At 51.8% G+C, this 16896-nt stretch overlaps 3 protein-coding genes across 3 annotated transcripts; 1 reads left to right on the top strand and 2 right to left on the bottom strand.

Moving 5' to 3' along the window:
* The first annotated feature begins 731 nt into the window (after nt 1-731).
* Nucleotides 732-3478, top strand: LOC142356339 (uncharacterized). Its single transcript, XM_075408267.1, has 10 exons — nt 732-744; nt 883-919; nt 1100-1161; nt 1275-1335; nt 1511-1603; nt 1757-1814; nt 2112-2251; nt 2507-2643; nt 2932-3244; nt 3437-3478. Coding segments are annotated over exons 1-9 (894 nt in total). The 5' UTR covers nt 732-742; the 3' UTR covers nt 3236-3244; nt 3437-3478.
* A 1425-nt stretch (nt 3479-4903) lies between these two features.
* On the bottom strand, nt 4904-6494 carry LOC142356345 (uncharacterized). Its single transcript, XM_075408275.1, has 5 exons — nt 6448-6494; nt 6219-6314; nt 5795-5889; nt 5379-5581; nt 4904-5198 (listed from the first exon to the last, which is right to left on the bottom strand). Exons 1-5 carry the CDS (start codon nt 6466-6468, stop codon nt 5092-5094), a joined length of 522 nt encoding a protein of 173 aa, XP_075264390.1. The 5' UTR covers nt 6469-6494; the 3' UTR covers nt 4904-5091.
* A 7324-nt stretch (nt 6495-13818) lies between these two features.
* LOC142356338 (DNA-directed RNA polymerases I and III subunit RPAC2-like) lies at nt 13819-14531 on the bottom strand. The gene is made up of 4 exons (XM_075408266.1): nt 14376-14531; nt 14200-14288; nt 14044-14120; nt 13819-13958 (listed from the first exon to the last, which is right to left on the bottom strand). Exons 1-4 carry the CDS (start codon nt 14388-14390, stop codon nt 13819-13821), a joined length of 321 nt encoding a protein of 106 aa, XP_075264381.1. The 5' UTR covers nt 14391-14531.
* Between the last annotated feature and the right edge of the window lie 2365 nt (nt 14532-16896).

The raw sequence follows: 16896 nt of genomic DNA, 5'->3' as shown, positions 1-16896 counted from the left end.
TGTCATGGCAGGTTGCCCGCAGGTCTGTGCAGACAAATCCAAAGTGGCAACGGCATCGCGGTAAATCCTTTGCATGTACTCCTGTTCCATGATGCATGATCTTGAGAACATGTGCATCGAGTCTCCCAACGTCTCCTATCCATCCCAGAATTCCTGTGGGATGCCCACGATGTTTGTCACTTTAAAATGGATGCCCACATGAACGTACGCCTAATTATGAAATTCCTGAGCCCACTGTCATCTCATTCGTGCAGCAACAGCAGCAACCACCTCCCGTCAGTCATTTCAGAAGTCTCCGTGGCTAAGAGGAGCATCTCCACAGCACGAGCGCCCTATGAGCAGCAGCTATAAGAAGCGGTACAAGGATGACAAGCTCAACTTTGACACGGGCATTGCCAAAACCCCAACAACACACCTTGTCCAGAAACAGGTCTGTGTGGTGGGACCACTGCCCCCCCCCCCCCCCCCCCCCCCAGGCGGATTAATGCGCATTACTCCTTTAGTTGTGAGCTACTGATCCTTATTCGGATATCAGATCCCGTTGCAGTGTTGGTCCGGGACCCTGCTATGAGAACCTGCCGGTGAGAAGGGCACAGGTATCTGCTTCAATGGCCTGACCGCACCGTGGCACCGTCAGGTTCTTTACTATGCTCCAACAACGGGATCGAGCCATCTCTCTGCTGACAAGTTTGAGCGCACTCTTCGACGCTACCCTTACATGGATGGGACAGAAATCCGCAAAATGTGAGCTCTAGTTGTCATTGAATGACAGCCGTGATGCCCTCTTGACTGTGGCTCCGATCTTTGAGGTGCATGATGCAATCAAAGGCATGTCCCCAGCCTGGATGGGAGTGTTACTAAGTAAGGGCGTTGCCCATACAGGCACGAGAAGAAGCAAGAACGGCAGTGGCGCATTGAGGTGGTTTTCTCTTGTCATCTCCGATACATCCCTCCCCCCCCCCCCCCCCCCCCCCCCTCACTTACACACACACACACACACACACACACACACTCACTCATACACACACGTGCTTTAGCTCATTAGCCACTGATAGGGTTCTGCCATTTCACTGACAGATTTGTGCATTGTGTCTGCCAGGGTCGGGACTTGCAAATGCATCGAGACCTAGAATTCGCTGATGTACCTCGTCCGAGTAGCAGGTATACCTCAGCTAAGATGTCCCATAGCGCTGATCAGCCATTCTAAAAATGCTGAAGTCATGTGCTACAAAGCTTCGCTCTATTGAGAGTCATGTTGTGTGCGCATTAAGCAGTATGCAGCCCCTCGAACAGCATGGCAGCGCACCCATCCAGGCTGAGGAAGCCCAACTGCAGGTAAGCCTTCTTTTATACTTTCCCTCAGGCAATATTGCGTCGTCAGGCACAAGAATCGTTCGTTCGAGACATGCTTTCCTCTGCGGAGGGTGTTTTACCTTGCTTCTGACCTATTTCTCGCCAGCTATCTTTCTCCCTTTGCTGACGTTGCTCCCCCGATCGCGCTGGATAACAGGGCTGGCCCATGGAGACTGTGCCGGTAGAGGACAGTGCGTGCTTGAAGGCGATATATCCAGAAGGATTGGAGAGAATCAAGCAACGATCCATGGTAGGGATCCGCCTTCTTTTTCTCGATGCCTCCTTCCTCTCCCCCATGCACGGCTGCAACAGGAAGTGACTCCCTGTGCGGTCCACCGCGCAATGCTGCTGTGTGCGATATACATTAGTGCGTTGATCCATTGAGTTTCTGCGGTACTACCAGTTATCCAAGAGCGAACCAAAGATCAAGCGGCTGCAGACGATAGGGCCGGCTAGTGCAGGTATGTTCATGGGAACATTGTGAGTTCTCCCTCGGACTGCCCAGCTACCGTTGCTTATGAGAGGGGAAGCGGGTTGGAAAGGGTTTGCTTCTGAGACGACGCAGTCAGATGGAATATCAAGTAACATATAGAGAAACATTTCCTGCCCGTAACCTCATTGTATCCTGTTTATGGAAAGGCCTTTCTCAAGATACACATGGGTCCATATCTGTTGGCGTTTCATTTCTATACAATTCCGCAGACGTGTGTACTTTACATGTCATTCCTACTAACTTTGGCCGCTGGTACTAATTCCAGCCCCCACAGCTGAATTGTTCTCTCCGGATGCTCGAGCGGGGACGCCGCAGCTGAAGTTGCGGGGCCACGCATCAGAGTCTAGACACCAGATTATCCTTGGGCTTGAAAATGCAGACCTACGTGACACCTATCATAATGGTGTGCGCTCATAAAGCCTGCCCACGCTTACCAAATTTCACCATCTGGTTACATGGTCTCCCCATATGCCCCACCCTTAAACTCGGATAGCACTGCACACCCACATTCTCTCGCTGAGCCTGCACGTGTATTTTTCCCTCTTGTGGCTTTTGGCACCATGTGTTGTGCTGCTGCTTGACAGCCGTTTCGTGTTTCAGACGGTCATCCTGGGGTACAGAGATTACTTTCGAAGAAGTTCTCAGTAGTCCCGGATGCAGACGAGCAAGAGGACTGGAACTTCCTTTCCACAGCAGGCGAGAGCAAGCCAAAAACGAAAGGGAAAGATAAAGTCTCTGCCCGGAGGAAAAAGCCTCCAGCACGACCCAAAACAAGCAGCGAAACTGCAGGACCAAAGGTACAGCAGGAGTTCCAGGGCATAACTAGGGACCACAAGAAGTTGTGCAGCCAACCCTGCCTTGTATTGTTGACGAGACTGCGTGATATTGTCAGAACTTGGATCGGTACCTCTGCAGTGTGCATTTGTTTTGGGAATCAGTGGCTGTTGCTGTGGGGACCTCTGGCGATTTCACAAAGGTCACGGGTGTACCGTCGGTCTAACCGCAATTTCAAGTCTTCCGTCTGGCAAATTGTCCCTGTTTCTGAGGCGTTGCTCCATGCCCATGCCTCCGTTGGCTCGTTGCAGGCTGATGGACAGGGCAGAAGCTTGCCACAGCAATCTGGGCAGGCTGTCACCCAGACTGGGAAGGAAGCGTCCAGGAGCATCAGGAATGACACATTTGGTGGTAGTGCCAGCAAAGATCGTAGGGAAAGTACAGAACCTTCAAGCTTGCCCGCCCCGGTGGATGCGGGGCTGCAGGATCACGGGGGTGACATTGCTGCTAAGACAGCAGAAACGAACCCTCGCAAGCAGTCTCCAAAGCGAAGAATCCCTCCCAAAGCTGACCCTAAAACAAGCATTTTCAAAGTTCTGGCATATCAAACAATAACCAGAGATGGTGAGCGACTGCCTGCCCAGAGGAAATGAATCCTCCCTCCAACACACACACACACACACACACAGCTGTTTAATTGTTCAACTGGGACCGGATTTGAACCCGCAGTTAGCTACCACTGCGGCCATTCACTTGTTTCTGATAGCCATTCACTTGTTCTGATAGACATTCTGATTCCGATACTTCCACCTGCAGAAATCCCGGACCAAGCCCCAGTTTGGCTGTCGTACACTGTGCACCACGAAGGGGCTCAGGCAAGTCTATCCTCCTGCTGGCGAAAGCCTATCCATCCAGCGCTGCTTACTGGATATCTCTGCCTGGGCTCTGTTGAGATTGCCCTGAACTGTGCAGGAAGAGGAAACCACAAACCCGGCAGCCTATCTTGAAATGCTAAGGAAGACAATGGGCATACCAAACTCATCTCAAGCACTTCCTGAGGGGGGTGGTGTTGCGGGTACGTTGACCCACCTTGGAGCATAGCTCTCTCAATGGCACATGCGCTCAGTGTGTGCTTCTAATGACAATGCACTTGACACAGACAATGCATGGAGTGCCGCAGGTGGCTCGAATGACGGACGAGACGCCATGGCTGGCGGAAGGGAGCTGTGACTCTGAGGAAGCTTGATGTCCCTGTGGAGCTGGAGGAGCCTGGCGCAATGCCCATGTGGTTTGATGATAGCCAGGCAAGCGCCACGCGTTTCTGTGTATGTGGTTTGCTGCCTGTTACACTGTACCTTGCTATGTGTTCATGATTCGCCACGCCACTTTCGAACCTGTAATTGACAGCGTCTGCCGCCCTGACGCCTTTGGTGGGTTCTTTGCAGCTGCAAGGCCCGATGCTGCCAAGGAGCCCTAGAAACTCCAACGCCGCCCATCACAATACCAGAGTTCAGGACAGCAGCCACCTGTTGCAGCCAGTGCCCCAATCTGTCAAGCCCTCATCCCCCACACACCTGGGCGGTCAATCTCAGCAACAGTCAGGCGGGCAAACGCAGCGCACATCAGACTTGTTCTCCAGGATACCCATGGTTCATCAGAAGCGCATGAGGGATATCCATCTCGGCGATCTGATGATTCAAGATTCAGAGAAAATGCTAATGCCTCTCCAGGCTGCCAGCAACAGCCGCAGACCACGCTAGCTATCTAGGCGGAGTGTGTCTGCGCATCGGGGAATATCCCCAGGTCCCAGATAGCCACGTCCCCCCGGCTTAAGACTTTCGATACCTCAGCACCACAACTCATGATCATATGCTACACCGATGACATCTATAGTGCTAAATGGGCACAAGAACTGTTATCGTGCTTCATTTCATGGTAACGATTTTGATGTCACTAATATATAACATCCAGGCCGCAGTATTCTGGGTATTAACAACGGGCATGCCAAATTCTGCCGCACGTCTGTTGAAGTCCGTGTCCCAAGCTCCTATCACTGCATGGATAATATCCCAAGCACTGCCTATACAGTGCTTTAGTATGAAATGGCAATGGCAACTCGACCAATCAGTTTGCTACGCAGGGCCGTGGTAAACGATGAAAGTTAACCATGCAGAGGCAGACACGCTGCCTGCTAATTTGCCCAGATGCCCGGCCTATTATACATGCACGTCCACTAAGCTCCGTGTATCGCCCGCATTCATATTACCTGCACTTTCACGCTCCTTGGTACATAATACATTACACCCCCGTTACTGCTTTGTAGTACAGTTATCGCGTGTCATGCTGACGCGTATGCTGCGCTATGGAAGCTGGCCCAACGTGGGGTTGGATGAAACTGTTTGCAGTGAGCGCCTCAGCTAATGAAGTACTGCTTGAGGGTTGTGAACTTCGCCGGATGAGTAGGCTCCCAATCAGCCCCGGGCCTTGGACTTCGTTTGTAGAGCTGCATTTGCAGCAATTGGAACTTTCCCAGTTGGGGTCAGCTCAACCGCATGAATGCCGTGGATGGTCACCAACCCTGCACAGGCCAACGTCGGAGGCAGCTGCCAGTTCAGAGCATGCAATGAAGTGCAGATACGATCCATGGCTCATCCGTACTTTCACGCAAGCCAACACAGCCGGACTCAGGGAAACCTCGCTGCGGCCAGCCCGGGGGGGGGGGGGGGGGGGGGGGTGGGGGGTTAGCTGGTGCTCCAACCTTTCAGAATCATGTCTGCCTGGCAAGACCGCTCCCACTCAATGTTTGGCACATCTTCAATTTGGACTACAGGAGCTACTGTGGGGTTCTGCTTGACCTTTTTGCGGCCTTTGCCAGCTTTCCCTAGCAATGCCCGCCTAACAGAGAGATCGTCCAGCTCCCCTGCATCTGCATGGATTTCAGCATCGCGTCCGAGCAGACTCCTGCATGCACCGCCACACATTGTCAGGACTTGTTCCCCCATGCAGGTCTGTTGCGCTGCCCTGCTGCTGGTGATGGCGGTGCCGCTATTGGACTGCTTTCCAGATATTGTAGCTTGGATAGGGGGCTGCACTACATCCCAGCAGTTTCTTGTGAATTTTAGCGACGGCATCACATTGCTGGGCAATACGCGGCAGACGGCCGCATTCTCATACCTGTGCCTGAACCGCTGGTCTGTGAAAGGATAAGAGACGGGGACCCCATCCTTGACTTCTTGAGCCCATTTTGCCACAGCCCCCAAGAACTTCTCCTGTGAATTGTATCCAGGAGAATCAGTACAGGACTGCAACGAACGATTGGAGTGCCTCCCAGGGAGCACAAGGACTGATATCTGTGCTGGCGTTGCTCGCGATGTGCACGGTCGGGGATAGAATCAATGTAAAGCACATTGAGAGAGTGTTGACGATGCAGGGCTTGCTGTCGAGCGTACAGGCACTAACCAGAGGGAGATGGGGACTTTATACATGTACATGTGCGTGGGTGTGGGTGCATGGCGGTTAGGCTGGGTGAAGGGCGAGATAGTCCGATTGCGGCTGCATCGAGTGCCGGTGGCATGACCTCCTGCAGCTGTGGTGCTACCTGAACGGTCTCGTGGTCAAAGTACTTGCGAGGCTCCATACCCGCAAACCCATACATATCTACCTCCTCACAGATGTGAGACATCAGCAGCGCCACCTGTGAACGCATTTAGCAGCAGGATGCCGAGGTGAAACGCCAATCAATTATGGCAGCGTACGAAAACACTACTGCGTGTAAACAAACTGTGATGAACAAGTGGATGCCTCTACAGCTCGTAAGTCAACTCTACCTGGAAGCCAGACGACAGCATCCAGTGTTTCCCCTTGTGAAAGTAAGGTGATGCCATCCATTTAGCAACCTGGGAAACAACAGGCGCGCGGCTTAGAAGACTGTAGTTGGGTACCAAGTGCCTGACGTGTTTGTGTGCGGCTTGTTGATACAGGTGCCGGGCTTCATGCAGAAGTGGAAGCTCCCACCTTGGGGTGCAGCTGAGTAACACGCAGTTGACGAAACAGCTTCAGCTCTTCCAGGAACTTGTTGGCAGTGGCACTGGTGTTTGTGCACTCTGTGACTCGATCGCATCCATACAAGGGATCGCCACTGCACATTCATGGGACACACCAGGCAGGTGGTACACATCTTGCAGTGAGATATCTACAGCACGCTTTGCCAAGTCTGATCTGAGCCTATATGGACTGAATACAGTGGCACTGGTCTGTAATGCGGGCGGGCAACCCAGGGCCGGCCCACCTGAACGGGTCCAAGTAAATTACCGTTTCTTGAGGAAATTCCTGCGCAAAATAGGAGCCGGGGCAGGGCAGGCCATCATTGTTTGTTCGAGGGTTCCCAATGACAGGATCAATGAATGCATGCAGAGCTTGACTGTTCCGTTTTTGGCCAAACGAGGCTACAATGGTCACACAGTGTTTAACCACCAAAAGTACTCGGACAGAGTGGCTAGGTTATCGCTGGATGCAATTCCCATTGCTGTCAGGAGAGGCAGAGACGGGGGGGGGGGGGGGGGGGGGGGGATTTGTAGGCAGGGCAGGTTACCCGAAAGCCCAGCCATGCATTGGTCACAAATCGGAGGTTTGTGATGCGGCCGACGTGCTTTTCGTATCCCTGAAAACGAGAACAGACTCTTGTCACAGGATGCCACCACAGAACTAGCTGCAGCAAACAACTGCAGCAAGCATAACAGATGGCTTTGTTTGTATGGTGTCAGTGCAATGGCGGGGCGACCTGCTAAGTACATGGATCAGAGGGGATGGCAAAGTTGGGGACACCCAGGGTTGTGAACTAAGCTACGTCTGGACTTTGGGTGGGGTTGGGATGGGCATGTGCTTGGTGCTTAGAAGGGGGGCGGGAATACCTTTGTGGTCGCTCCATTGAAACGAATCACAACATCATGATCATTAATCTCATCGCCAAGAAACTGACGCAGCAGATTATCACTGGAACCCACAATCGCACAGCTGCGGTAGGTCTTGGGGTTTAGCACTTCTTTCGCCGGAAGCTGATCCATGACCTTTCGGAACACAAACACAAGTTGCTGCTGTGGGTATCCAACGATGACAGACGCCGTGAGAATGATTCTGTGCATGTCTGATCGTAGGCGCCCGTCCTCTCCGAAACGGCCCCGATCTGCCCAATTAGGGCATAGGAGCGTAGAAATTGCAAGGACAGATCGTGTTGAACATTTCACTTCGTGCTCAATATCCAGCCCAGTCTGCCATGTGCAGTTACTGTGTTCTTTATATTGGGGGGGGGGGGGGGGGGATACAAATCTGAAAATCCCCACCTCTCGAGACAGTGGTACCACAACGTCCTCGGATGCATCGAATTTTCCCAGGTTGAGACTGTGCATGTTTTTGCTAGTAATGGTCTCCTTGTTCAGGGTCCACATGTGAAAGTCCTCTCCATCAGGGTTCTCATAAGGCAACTTCCAGGGTGCAAGGCACTGTGGAAGATCGTCAGCTGGGTAGTCACACATCTCCCCAGTGTAAAGGACAGGGCACATGTTGGCGTCACACGGGCACGCCCGTTGCCGTGCCGCCCTCACAGCGAGGATGCAGTCCGGCTGCAGCCAGGGTAGACCGAGCACCGGGAGGGTGTGTGTTCGGGGGGGGGGGGGGGGGGGGGGGTTGTCAGTGTCCAGTTCATCACTACCCATCATTGACACAGTGGTATGCATATGACTATAAATATGAAGGATCACAGCAACACGTTGCCAGGGTTGATTGTGCATGATACCGTAAGAGGAAGTCGGGGGGCATCTGCTGCCTGGGGTCGTTCCATGTTGATGGCAGCATGGAAATCTTGCTCCAGGTTTTTGTACCTGTGGAAGACAAAGCCGGTCTGAGACAACAGAGGAAATCGTGGCACTAACACAACTCGTGGTGTCAGTGGATTGGCCAGATAGCACAGTTTCTCACCTCGTCTCCAGGAGTTCGTATTGCCGACGAGCCTCTTGTAATGCCTTTTGCTGAGTAGAACTCTCCTCCCTTAGTTTGTCAAGACGTAGGACACTCTGGTGATGAAAGGGGCATGGTTATACTTAAGCAGATGCCAACACGCATCCATGCGATTCGCCATTGTCAAATCTGCTCATATGATGTGAATGGTGTCGTCCCCACCTCAAGCTCTGGGTCATTCGTCACTGCACTTTTCAGCAAGGACGAATCCACAGTTAGGGAGGAAGGGTGGTAGCCGCTCCTCAAGAACGCCTCGTCGAACAGAAGTCCGACCTGGCGACACCCGACACTTGATTTAGCTCCTGATCCAGGCATAGGATTTCGGAACCTCAACTGGTACTGGGGCATGCTGATTTCAGGGAGGAGGGCGGGGGCCGGGGGGGGGGGGGGGTTTGGTTACGGAGCCGGTGCGCTCAGAATCGATCGATCCAATGAGCGAGCGGAGAGTTGGCTCATTTTGCGCAGATGTGTTGTATGCACGTGCCAGAAGGAACTTGAAGCTGCGCGACGGGAGACGATTTTCTAGCTACGCACCAGGATTCCAATAACTAGTGTGATGATCGCCCTCCCCGACCGTGATGGCTCCCTGTCTGCGCTCATATTGCAATAGCCGTGATTGGCTTAGCTCTGATGTTGCCTCCTGTGGGGGAATCTATAGCGATCGACGATGGGATGTACCGCCACAGACTCTTGAATGATTCATTGAGAGAAACGGAAAGTTTGTCAGCCTCGAGGTGCAGTGTGGCCGCGTGCATGATGTAGGGGCGTGGGCCGCGGGTACAATAAGGTCACGGAAACAGTACGTGTAACTTCAACAGCGCAGGCTAGCTCCATGATCGATCGGAGGTAGCGCCCGGGTAGGACGGGTACGGTACGTACACCCGCACTCATGTACTCGTAGAGAGAGAGAGAGAGAGAGAGAGCTCATACTCGTACTCATGTAATTGTATGAATGTAATCCCGCGCGCGGCCAAGTTCAGCTGGCCAGCTACCTAGGTAATACGATCGTGTTGGTATTATCAAGTGATGTACGTACACTCGTACCCTACTTGAAACCGCGCGTACATGTACGAAATAGATGTGAAGTGAAACCAACATGGGCTATGCTTTCTGTACGAGTAAGTCCTTAGTTACACGATGCAGCAGATAAAGATGCAACTTACTACTCGTATCCTTACTACCAGGAGGGCTACTACTATAGACCACGTCCACAGTAACTTTCCCTCTCTCGTATCCGTAAATATTCGTACTAACTGGACCGCAAATGCGGTCCAGTACCCCCTCTGATAGCGTGTACATACGGTCTAAAGTACTGGTAGAGGGACCGCCGGCAACACCGCGGGCACCGCTGCCGCTGCTACTGGGCCATGTGTCGATTCTACCAACACATCTGAGAGCGATCTATAGACACCAAATAAGCTGGGAAAGTCGTGGTGGCAAGAAAGTCGCATATGGAGAAGGTCGGTGAACAATGCCTAGCGCCATCTAACATTAGCTCTTCACATCAGTACTTTACGCGGTACATAGGTGGACTCGGAGGTCGATGGGGCGGCGGAATCCGCTCAAGACCGCGATAGATGAAATCCGTCACGATAGTCGCGTCCTAGACCTTCGATCGGAAGCTATGCTAGAGCTCTAGATCGCCGAAAGGTGCTTGCGGCCTCAGCGGCGGTGCCCGCGGTAGCGCGCCAGCGGGACTCCGCTCAGTATATTATGGGGTATTAACCTAATGTACTGAGAATTCTTGCGGTCCAGTCAGTACGAAATACTACGGGTACGGCAGTTAAAGGGATAAGTATGGATCCGGTCTATAGTAGGTAGTGACAGGATGGTCAAATTAAAGGGGGGGGGGGCGGGGCCCGGTACCTCTAGGCGGTACTATCGCCCTGCTATCGCTAGTAGTGCACACTGCGGTGCCCGGTGCCTACTTTACCAGAGCCACCTTCTTGGTACCCTCCTGATCCCTCCTGTGTGTCATTGAGGTAGGGTAGGGCCTGGGTAGGGTAGGTATGCGAGAATGTTTATATCTACACCCCCACCCAAAAGTTTCTACCTCCTAGTGATAGTATGGACTAAGTTAATCGTGTTTGACCTATCTAAACTAGGATTAAACATGTGAAACTTTGTAATCGAGCTTATAACATCATGCTTCTGTGTCTAGGCTCAATACTTGCATCAAAAACCCATCATGTCTAGACTTGGTGATCCTTTGCCTAGTTTACATGTACTTCAACACTAGCACAAATTTTGCTGCATGTACCAAACCTGCCCCAGTAGACGAGTACGAATACTTTATAATCCTGGGAAAATCGTACATCATGCGACGACCTCAGTCCCAGGTATTACTTAGGCGTACTTGCAGGTACGAAATTGTATGATTACCAGAGCAGGTACTTGTAATTTCAAAATTTCGATTTTCCAGATACTGTATATATTCAAAAATTTCGCTTTCGTCGCTTTAATCAACTCTAGGCTTGTTGGTAGCGCGACAAGCTACTACCCTCGCTAGGCTAGAGGTCACAGGTTCGATTCCTACCAATGACACTTTAATATCTCGTGAGACGTGGACTTGGACTTGGACGTCGGACGCGGGCGTGGGGAAAAAGCAAGTACAACACAACCCCACTTAATACTTTTGCATGCTAGCCCCCCAATGCCATCCTTGTAGACTGAAATCTAGCCTATGGCAAGTGATTAGCCTAGGCTTAGGCCATGGTGTCGCTTTGAAGCGAGGTAGGGATGTACTAGGGGCAAACTGGTGCATAGGCATTGGGACAATTGCAGAAAATGCAAACCCTAGCAAACCCTTTCGAGCAGTTTAGTCCAAAGGACAGGGTTTTTCATAGGGTATGTAGGGTGCCACGACACCCTCCATGAGTGTGCTTGTGAATGACACTTGTAACGATCGCCCATTTGTGATTGCATGACTTGAGGCAAGGTTTCCTTAAAAAATCCGAGATTTCCATGCTAATATTTTCTTGACTGTTTAGGGTAAGCAGTATGGAAGGCATCCCTAGAGGCCCTTGGAAGTTGGGCATGTGTTCCAGAAACAAGACATCGTGTAGTTTCACACTACCTATGTGGTTGTGCAGTTTCGTGCCTGCATGATGAGTAGGGCCTGTTGGCACTGCAACACACGTTCAGCTACCAATCCTGACTCTAGCAGATAGCAACATTTGTTGCTCCATAGATACTCGTCAGGCATGAGGGTGTATGCCCTTTGGAAGGGTATTACCACACATGGTTGGAATATTGTGTGTCTAAGGATTGTGAACATGCCCAAAAATGCGCACGTGTGGCACTTTACATACACTTTAGTCCCAATTGTCTGGGAGTAGAAACTTATGGGTGGGGGTGTAGGTAGGTACCCTAGTTGGTAGAGAAAGTAACAGGAATTCCTGCGCCCTCCGACCCCGCCGCCTGTCTGACCCCTCTCTCCATATCTGAGTGGAGACCCTCGCATTTGACTGATTTTCTGGCAGTTGGCTGTACAGCAAGGTGTCGATAGTATACCTGCGCCAACACCTGCTCGTTAGCTGCATGCGTGCGTACCTGATACATGTGCATTGTGTATACAGAGCTATTCTATGAGTGCTGCTGTTTGAAGGGGGGGGGGGGGGGGTCCCATTTGTCATTATATGTCAGAGCATCCATCCCAAACCGGATGCGTGTGCGTGTTACATAGGGGCCAGACAGATAAGGAATATGCAGCATGGACATAATCGTAGGATATGCAGCGCCTGGGATACCAGGTGATCTCTGCTGTACCATATGTCAGGCACACGAGACATGACTCCAAGTTCAATGTTATCACAGTGTATGCATCCTCTGTGTGACTGCGAGTGGCATTCCAGCCTGTCGCAGGAACGACATCCGTGGAAGCCAAGGCTGTTAACCGTCTGCTCTACCTTGTGGAAGTGCCGACAAGTGAAGAGAAAATGCAGTTGAAAGGCAGAATGCTGTACCTGATCACGGACATATCGGACAGAAAGGCCTAAGGAGTTTGGGTATTCGCCTCGGAACCGCTGTAGAATGGCTCATGCGTCGGAGGCTTGCGAGAATTACTGACAGGGCACCCCACGCCGCTTCTGTGACTTCTTTAGGTGTCAAGCAGCAGTGAAAAGGAAGTTGTAATAAATGTTAAGGTGATGGTCACTCCTCTCCGCAAGTATAATACCAAGGACAGAAGCTTGAATTCTGTGCTGCGGAGTTGGTGATTGCTTCAACTGCGCATAGCTTCCCAGACACCAACTGGCCGCTCAGGGACAAACAGGGCCTTTCAACACTGGTCTTGAATGCTGCGGCGCTCTGGCTGGTGGCTAAGAATGAGGTATCAGTGCATCCTGTCCGAGTGGATGAATGTCAGCAGAACAGGGCACAGTGGGGGCAGTGAGGGGCGTACAATGGGCTTGCTTTTAATAAGCGGAGTGTGGATGGAACTCCCAATAGATTAATGCTGGGCATGCAGATCCCTCGTGCTTGACTGAGGCCCTAACTGAGCAAACCGGCAAAGATTTCACCCGGGGTCTTGGAACTTTCTTCCATGCTGTTTGTATGCAGCACTTGGGCTTTGATGTGATTGTAACGCATGCTCAGCCATCCGTGAGCTCCTGGATGCGGTACTGACGTGTAGGCTCGCGGCTTGCACTGCATATTTGCCGATGCGGGAGCAAGGCTTTCTGCGCTCTTGTGTATGTGTATGTGTTTGGGAGGGGGGAGAGGGGTGGGTCTATCGCAAATTGCATGGGTCATTCCTCCGGAGGTGATGACCATGGGGAGTTGAATTCAGCCTGGCACGCAGCCAAAGCTGCACAGAAAGAGGTGTGGGAACCTGCTGCTGCTTTCTCTCGCTCAGGGATGTCACCCATCTTGTTACATGCAACTCCCCCCCCCCCCCCCCCTCCCCCGCTCTTTGGGTGGGATGGCCACAAACTCCAGGCGGTGATGAATGGACGGCAAAGCGATCTCCACAAATTCTGGGAAGAAGCAGGCTTTGGGGAGCCCGTCTCAACCAACGAGGGTAAGGTGAATCAGGTTCTGTGCGAGTTTGGTAGGGCTTTCGGACGCTGTCCCAGACAAAAAAAAGGTGCAGCATCACTCCGTTCTCCAAGTTCCGATAGGGTTCATAGTTTATGATGCTACAGTGCATGCTGATCCTTCATTTCCCTGTACTGCTGCCATGAGCCCTAAGTCTCATCCATATCATCTGTTGAAGGTTTTGATTCATATTCAGATACGGAGTCCTCGAACGTGGTCTTCATATGCACGCAAAGCTCTGCAAGCTTCCCAAGGGCCTCCCGGAACGCATCATGAGCGGTCACCTCTCCTGCAATGCGCGACACTTAGTCAAACATCGGATGGCGGAACCCACCAACGGTGCAACTCTGGCACATCCATGAGCTGCCTCCTACCTGTTGTTTGGACCCTCACATTCACAACTTTCTCTGAAGGGTGTGGGATGCTGTATCCTGCGAACTCCACATGGAGACTGCGCCGCAATGGAGCAAGTTAGATGTGCCGCTTCCTCAATGACTGAAACAAACTAAAAGTACCAAGGATGCAACCACCTTTTGTTAAGCATGTACCGCAGTGAGTTCGCAAGTGTGTGATCCTCATTCTCCAAACTGAACGTAGCCCCCTTGCTATTGTCAGAGGCCTGACCAGCAATGCAAAAGAAACCGGGTTAAAGCTTGCTCAGTGCCGCAGGTTCATGTCTGCAGTTCACTGTGACACACTGACTCACCTCTGCACCAGGCATTGTTCTGGTATCTGCTCTGGCGGCTCACAGTATGGTTTGTCTCGATATCCTACCGGTAGGTTGGCCTTCCAGTGAGTTGGAGTCAAGCGGATTCCAGATAGATAATAATGCAGCGGGTCCTAATGACTGTGCTGGCGGTGCTCTGTTCACGAGGTTATACAGTGTATACGTACGAGTGTCGAGATTGTTCACAGGTTGCGCTTGGAGAAGATACAGGCAGACACTAGACGGAAGGGTTACAGGAACACACACACACACACACACACACACACACTGAAGAACCCACCCGCCGCATTCACCCATACTTAGAATATAAATAATGGCCGGCGCAGCGCGGCGCGCGCCAGTATTATAATAATAGCTCCTGGTATTATTAGCAGGTTATTAGTAACTTGGTACTGTACCATTGGAACTCAGGAGGAATTCCAACGTACCGGCTAGTGACTATGGCCTGCATGGTACTAGTACGAGGGAGGAAAAAGATTCGAGAGATTTATCACGAATAGTCGTCGAAATCATGCACGAGGGCGACAGCCCGAGTGCGTGATTTCGACGACTATTCGTGATGAAACTCGAGACTTTTTCCGATCGAACTACATTCCCTCGGGGGAAAATCACGGAATTCTTCGAATATCACGATAAAATCACGGAATGTAATTCGAGTAGGTACTCGTACTGTTGCACAACGCACCTCTAGAGAGGTATGCAGCTAGGGTGTAGGGTAGACCGGTGCCGGGTACCCTACCTACCCTATACCGGTTATTAATTAAAGGATACGTACTGTACCCTACTACATTAGCGATTTGTACGGGAAACATGCAGTTGGATATATAAAAATCTGATCTGACGATGAATGTTGAATGAACTGTCTGTTGATAAATGATATAGTAGATACCAGCAGATACGTACCATCTAGTAGGGTACCACCTAGCTAGCTACGTAAAAAAAAACAGTAGGGTACTGTACAGTAGCATGCCGATTGCCGGGCATACCGGCCGGCCGGGCCACGCCTGCACGGCTGCACCCGGCTAGGTTATCACAGCGTCATCCATGGACCATGAAGCCCTCCGAGCTCCGAGTCTCGTGATATCTCAGCTCGCCTATCTTTCAGCCAAATCAACTTCCAGAACCGCGCCGGGAGAGGGAGAGACGGATCACGGCACGCCAACCCATAGTATCTGTCCACAATCAGGTACTACGATCGTCGAAGTACCCAAAATCTCATCGTTTCCGTTTCATATTACGGAGCGGGGTGTCACTCGTGCGCAGCGACACTTGTTTTCACGGTCGTAATCTGAACTCGCGATCGCCTTGAGTGTCAACCGCGATCGTGCTGTGATCGCAACAGCCATCACGGCGTCTGAGTCGGTATTATCCAGAAGGATTCTTCGACGTCAGGATGAACATATGTCCTTGCATCAGACGTGCTATATGTTCACAAAACTACTCAGTATTGCGCCGTCGATAGCCGAAGTCTCGTGCTGGGACTGCTGTGCGTTAGTCGTGGTCTGTGTGTCTTCAATCTTCAACAGGGCCGACCTGCAATATGCGTTCCGTCTCGTGCTATAATAATACAGGGGCCATTCGCGAAACCATGCTTCTCTTTTCATGGCTTTGCAAGAAACTTCACGGAATCTGATCCGCTTTCACTTCTCGTCACTTCTCGCCACTTCTCTCACGTAGACCCTCGACCCCGGCAAACACTCGGCGTCCGACTTCCCGCTCGCAAGACTGAAGACTACCACTACGGTCTTTGTCTCAACGCGCATGTAATCATCGTGCCGCTTTTGAAAGGGTTCCGGATTTCCAGTGTGGCCAGTGTCGGCCGCAACCGAACTTTCAATCGTTCTGGGGACTCTGTGCTCTGGAGTTTATTTGCCGCCGCGCCGACCAGGTTCTCGGTTGGGCTGCTGGAAATACCCGACTGCCGTCTACTCGTAAGAGATATGACAAGCCTAGCGGAGGTTTCGAGTCGGTCCCCTACTGTCTACCTACTGGCACCAGCCAGCCACCGCCCCGATTGTAACACACATTGTATAAGCGGAGGTTTCTGGTCTTGACTGGTCCCCTGGACACAGTCGTCGTTTCTCTTTGCTGCAAACAGCAGAGTTTGGGAGGGGCTAGGAATATTTCTATGTGCCGTGGATGGGGATACCCCCGCCGGGAACCAAAACCGAGAGTGCCTCAGTGTGTTGGTTTTGTTGTGTCGTGTCATGGAATATGACCATAGATCAAACCAAGCTTCTCACAATCACTGAGCTACTGTTGCTGGCAGCAGTCGCCATGGCCTTCGAACTCCCCAAGCTGGCTTATGAGTACTCGGCGCTGGAGCCATATATCGACTCCGAGACAATGACAATCCACCACACCAAGCACCACCAGACATACATTAACAACATCAACGGGGCCATGGAGAAGTCTGAGGAGCTTAAGGGCAAAAGCCTCGAGGAGCTTTGCATGTCTGCTTCGGTGGTCTCGCCTGATCTGACAACCATGGTTAGGAACA

This window comes from Convolutriloba macropyga, unplaced genomic scaffold (assembly GCF_964194025.1).
Source record: "Convolutriloba macropyga unplaced genomic scaffold, txConMacr16.3 SCAFFOLD_531, whole genome shotgun sequence".
NCBI lineage: Eukaryota > Metazoa > Xenacoelomorpha > Acoela > Convolutidae > Convolutriloba > Convolutriloba macropyga.
This window is presented reverse-complemented; position numbering and strand designations above follow the sequence as displayed.

Bases quoted from the DNA above. Each gene is read 5' to 3' on its own strand.
- LOC142356345 (XM_075408275.1), bottom strand. From the start codon at position 6,468: ATGCTGTCGTCTGGCTTCCAG. The intron at 5,890-6,218 runs GTAGCACCACAG...TACAATTCACAG, and splicing joins TTGACCACGAGACCGTTCAG to GAGAAGTTCTTGGGGGCTGT. The intron at 5,582-5,794 runs GTATGAGAATGC...CGGTGCATGCAG, and splicing joins GACCAGCGGTTCAGGCACAG to GAGTCTGCTCGGACGCGATG.
- LOC142356339 (XM_075408267.1), top strand. The intron at 1,336-1,510 runs GTAAGCCTTCTT...GCTGGATAACAG, and splicing joins CTGAGGAAGCCCAACTGCAG to GGCTGGCCCATGGAGACTGT. The intron at 2,252-2,506 runs GTGCGCTCATAA...TCCCGGATGCAG, and splicing joins GTGACACCTATCATAATGGT to ACGAGCAAGAGGACTGGAAC.
- LOC142356338 (XM_075408266.1), bottom strand. The intron at 14,121-14,199 runs GTGGTTGCATCC...ATTGCGGCGCAG, and splicing joins CGGTACATGCTTAACAAAAG to TCTCCATGTGGAGTTCGCAG. The intron at 13,959-14,043 runs GTAGGAGGCAGC...CGCGCATTGCAG, and splicing joins TGTGAGGGTCCAAACAACAG to GAGAGGTGACCGCTCATGAT.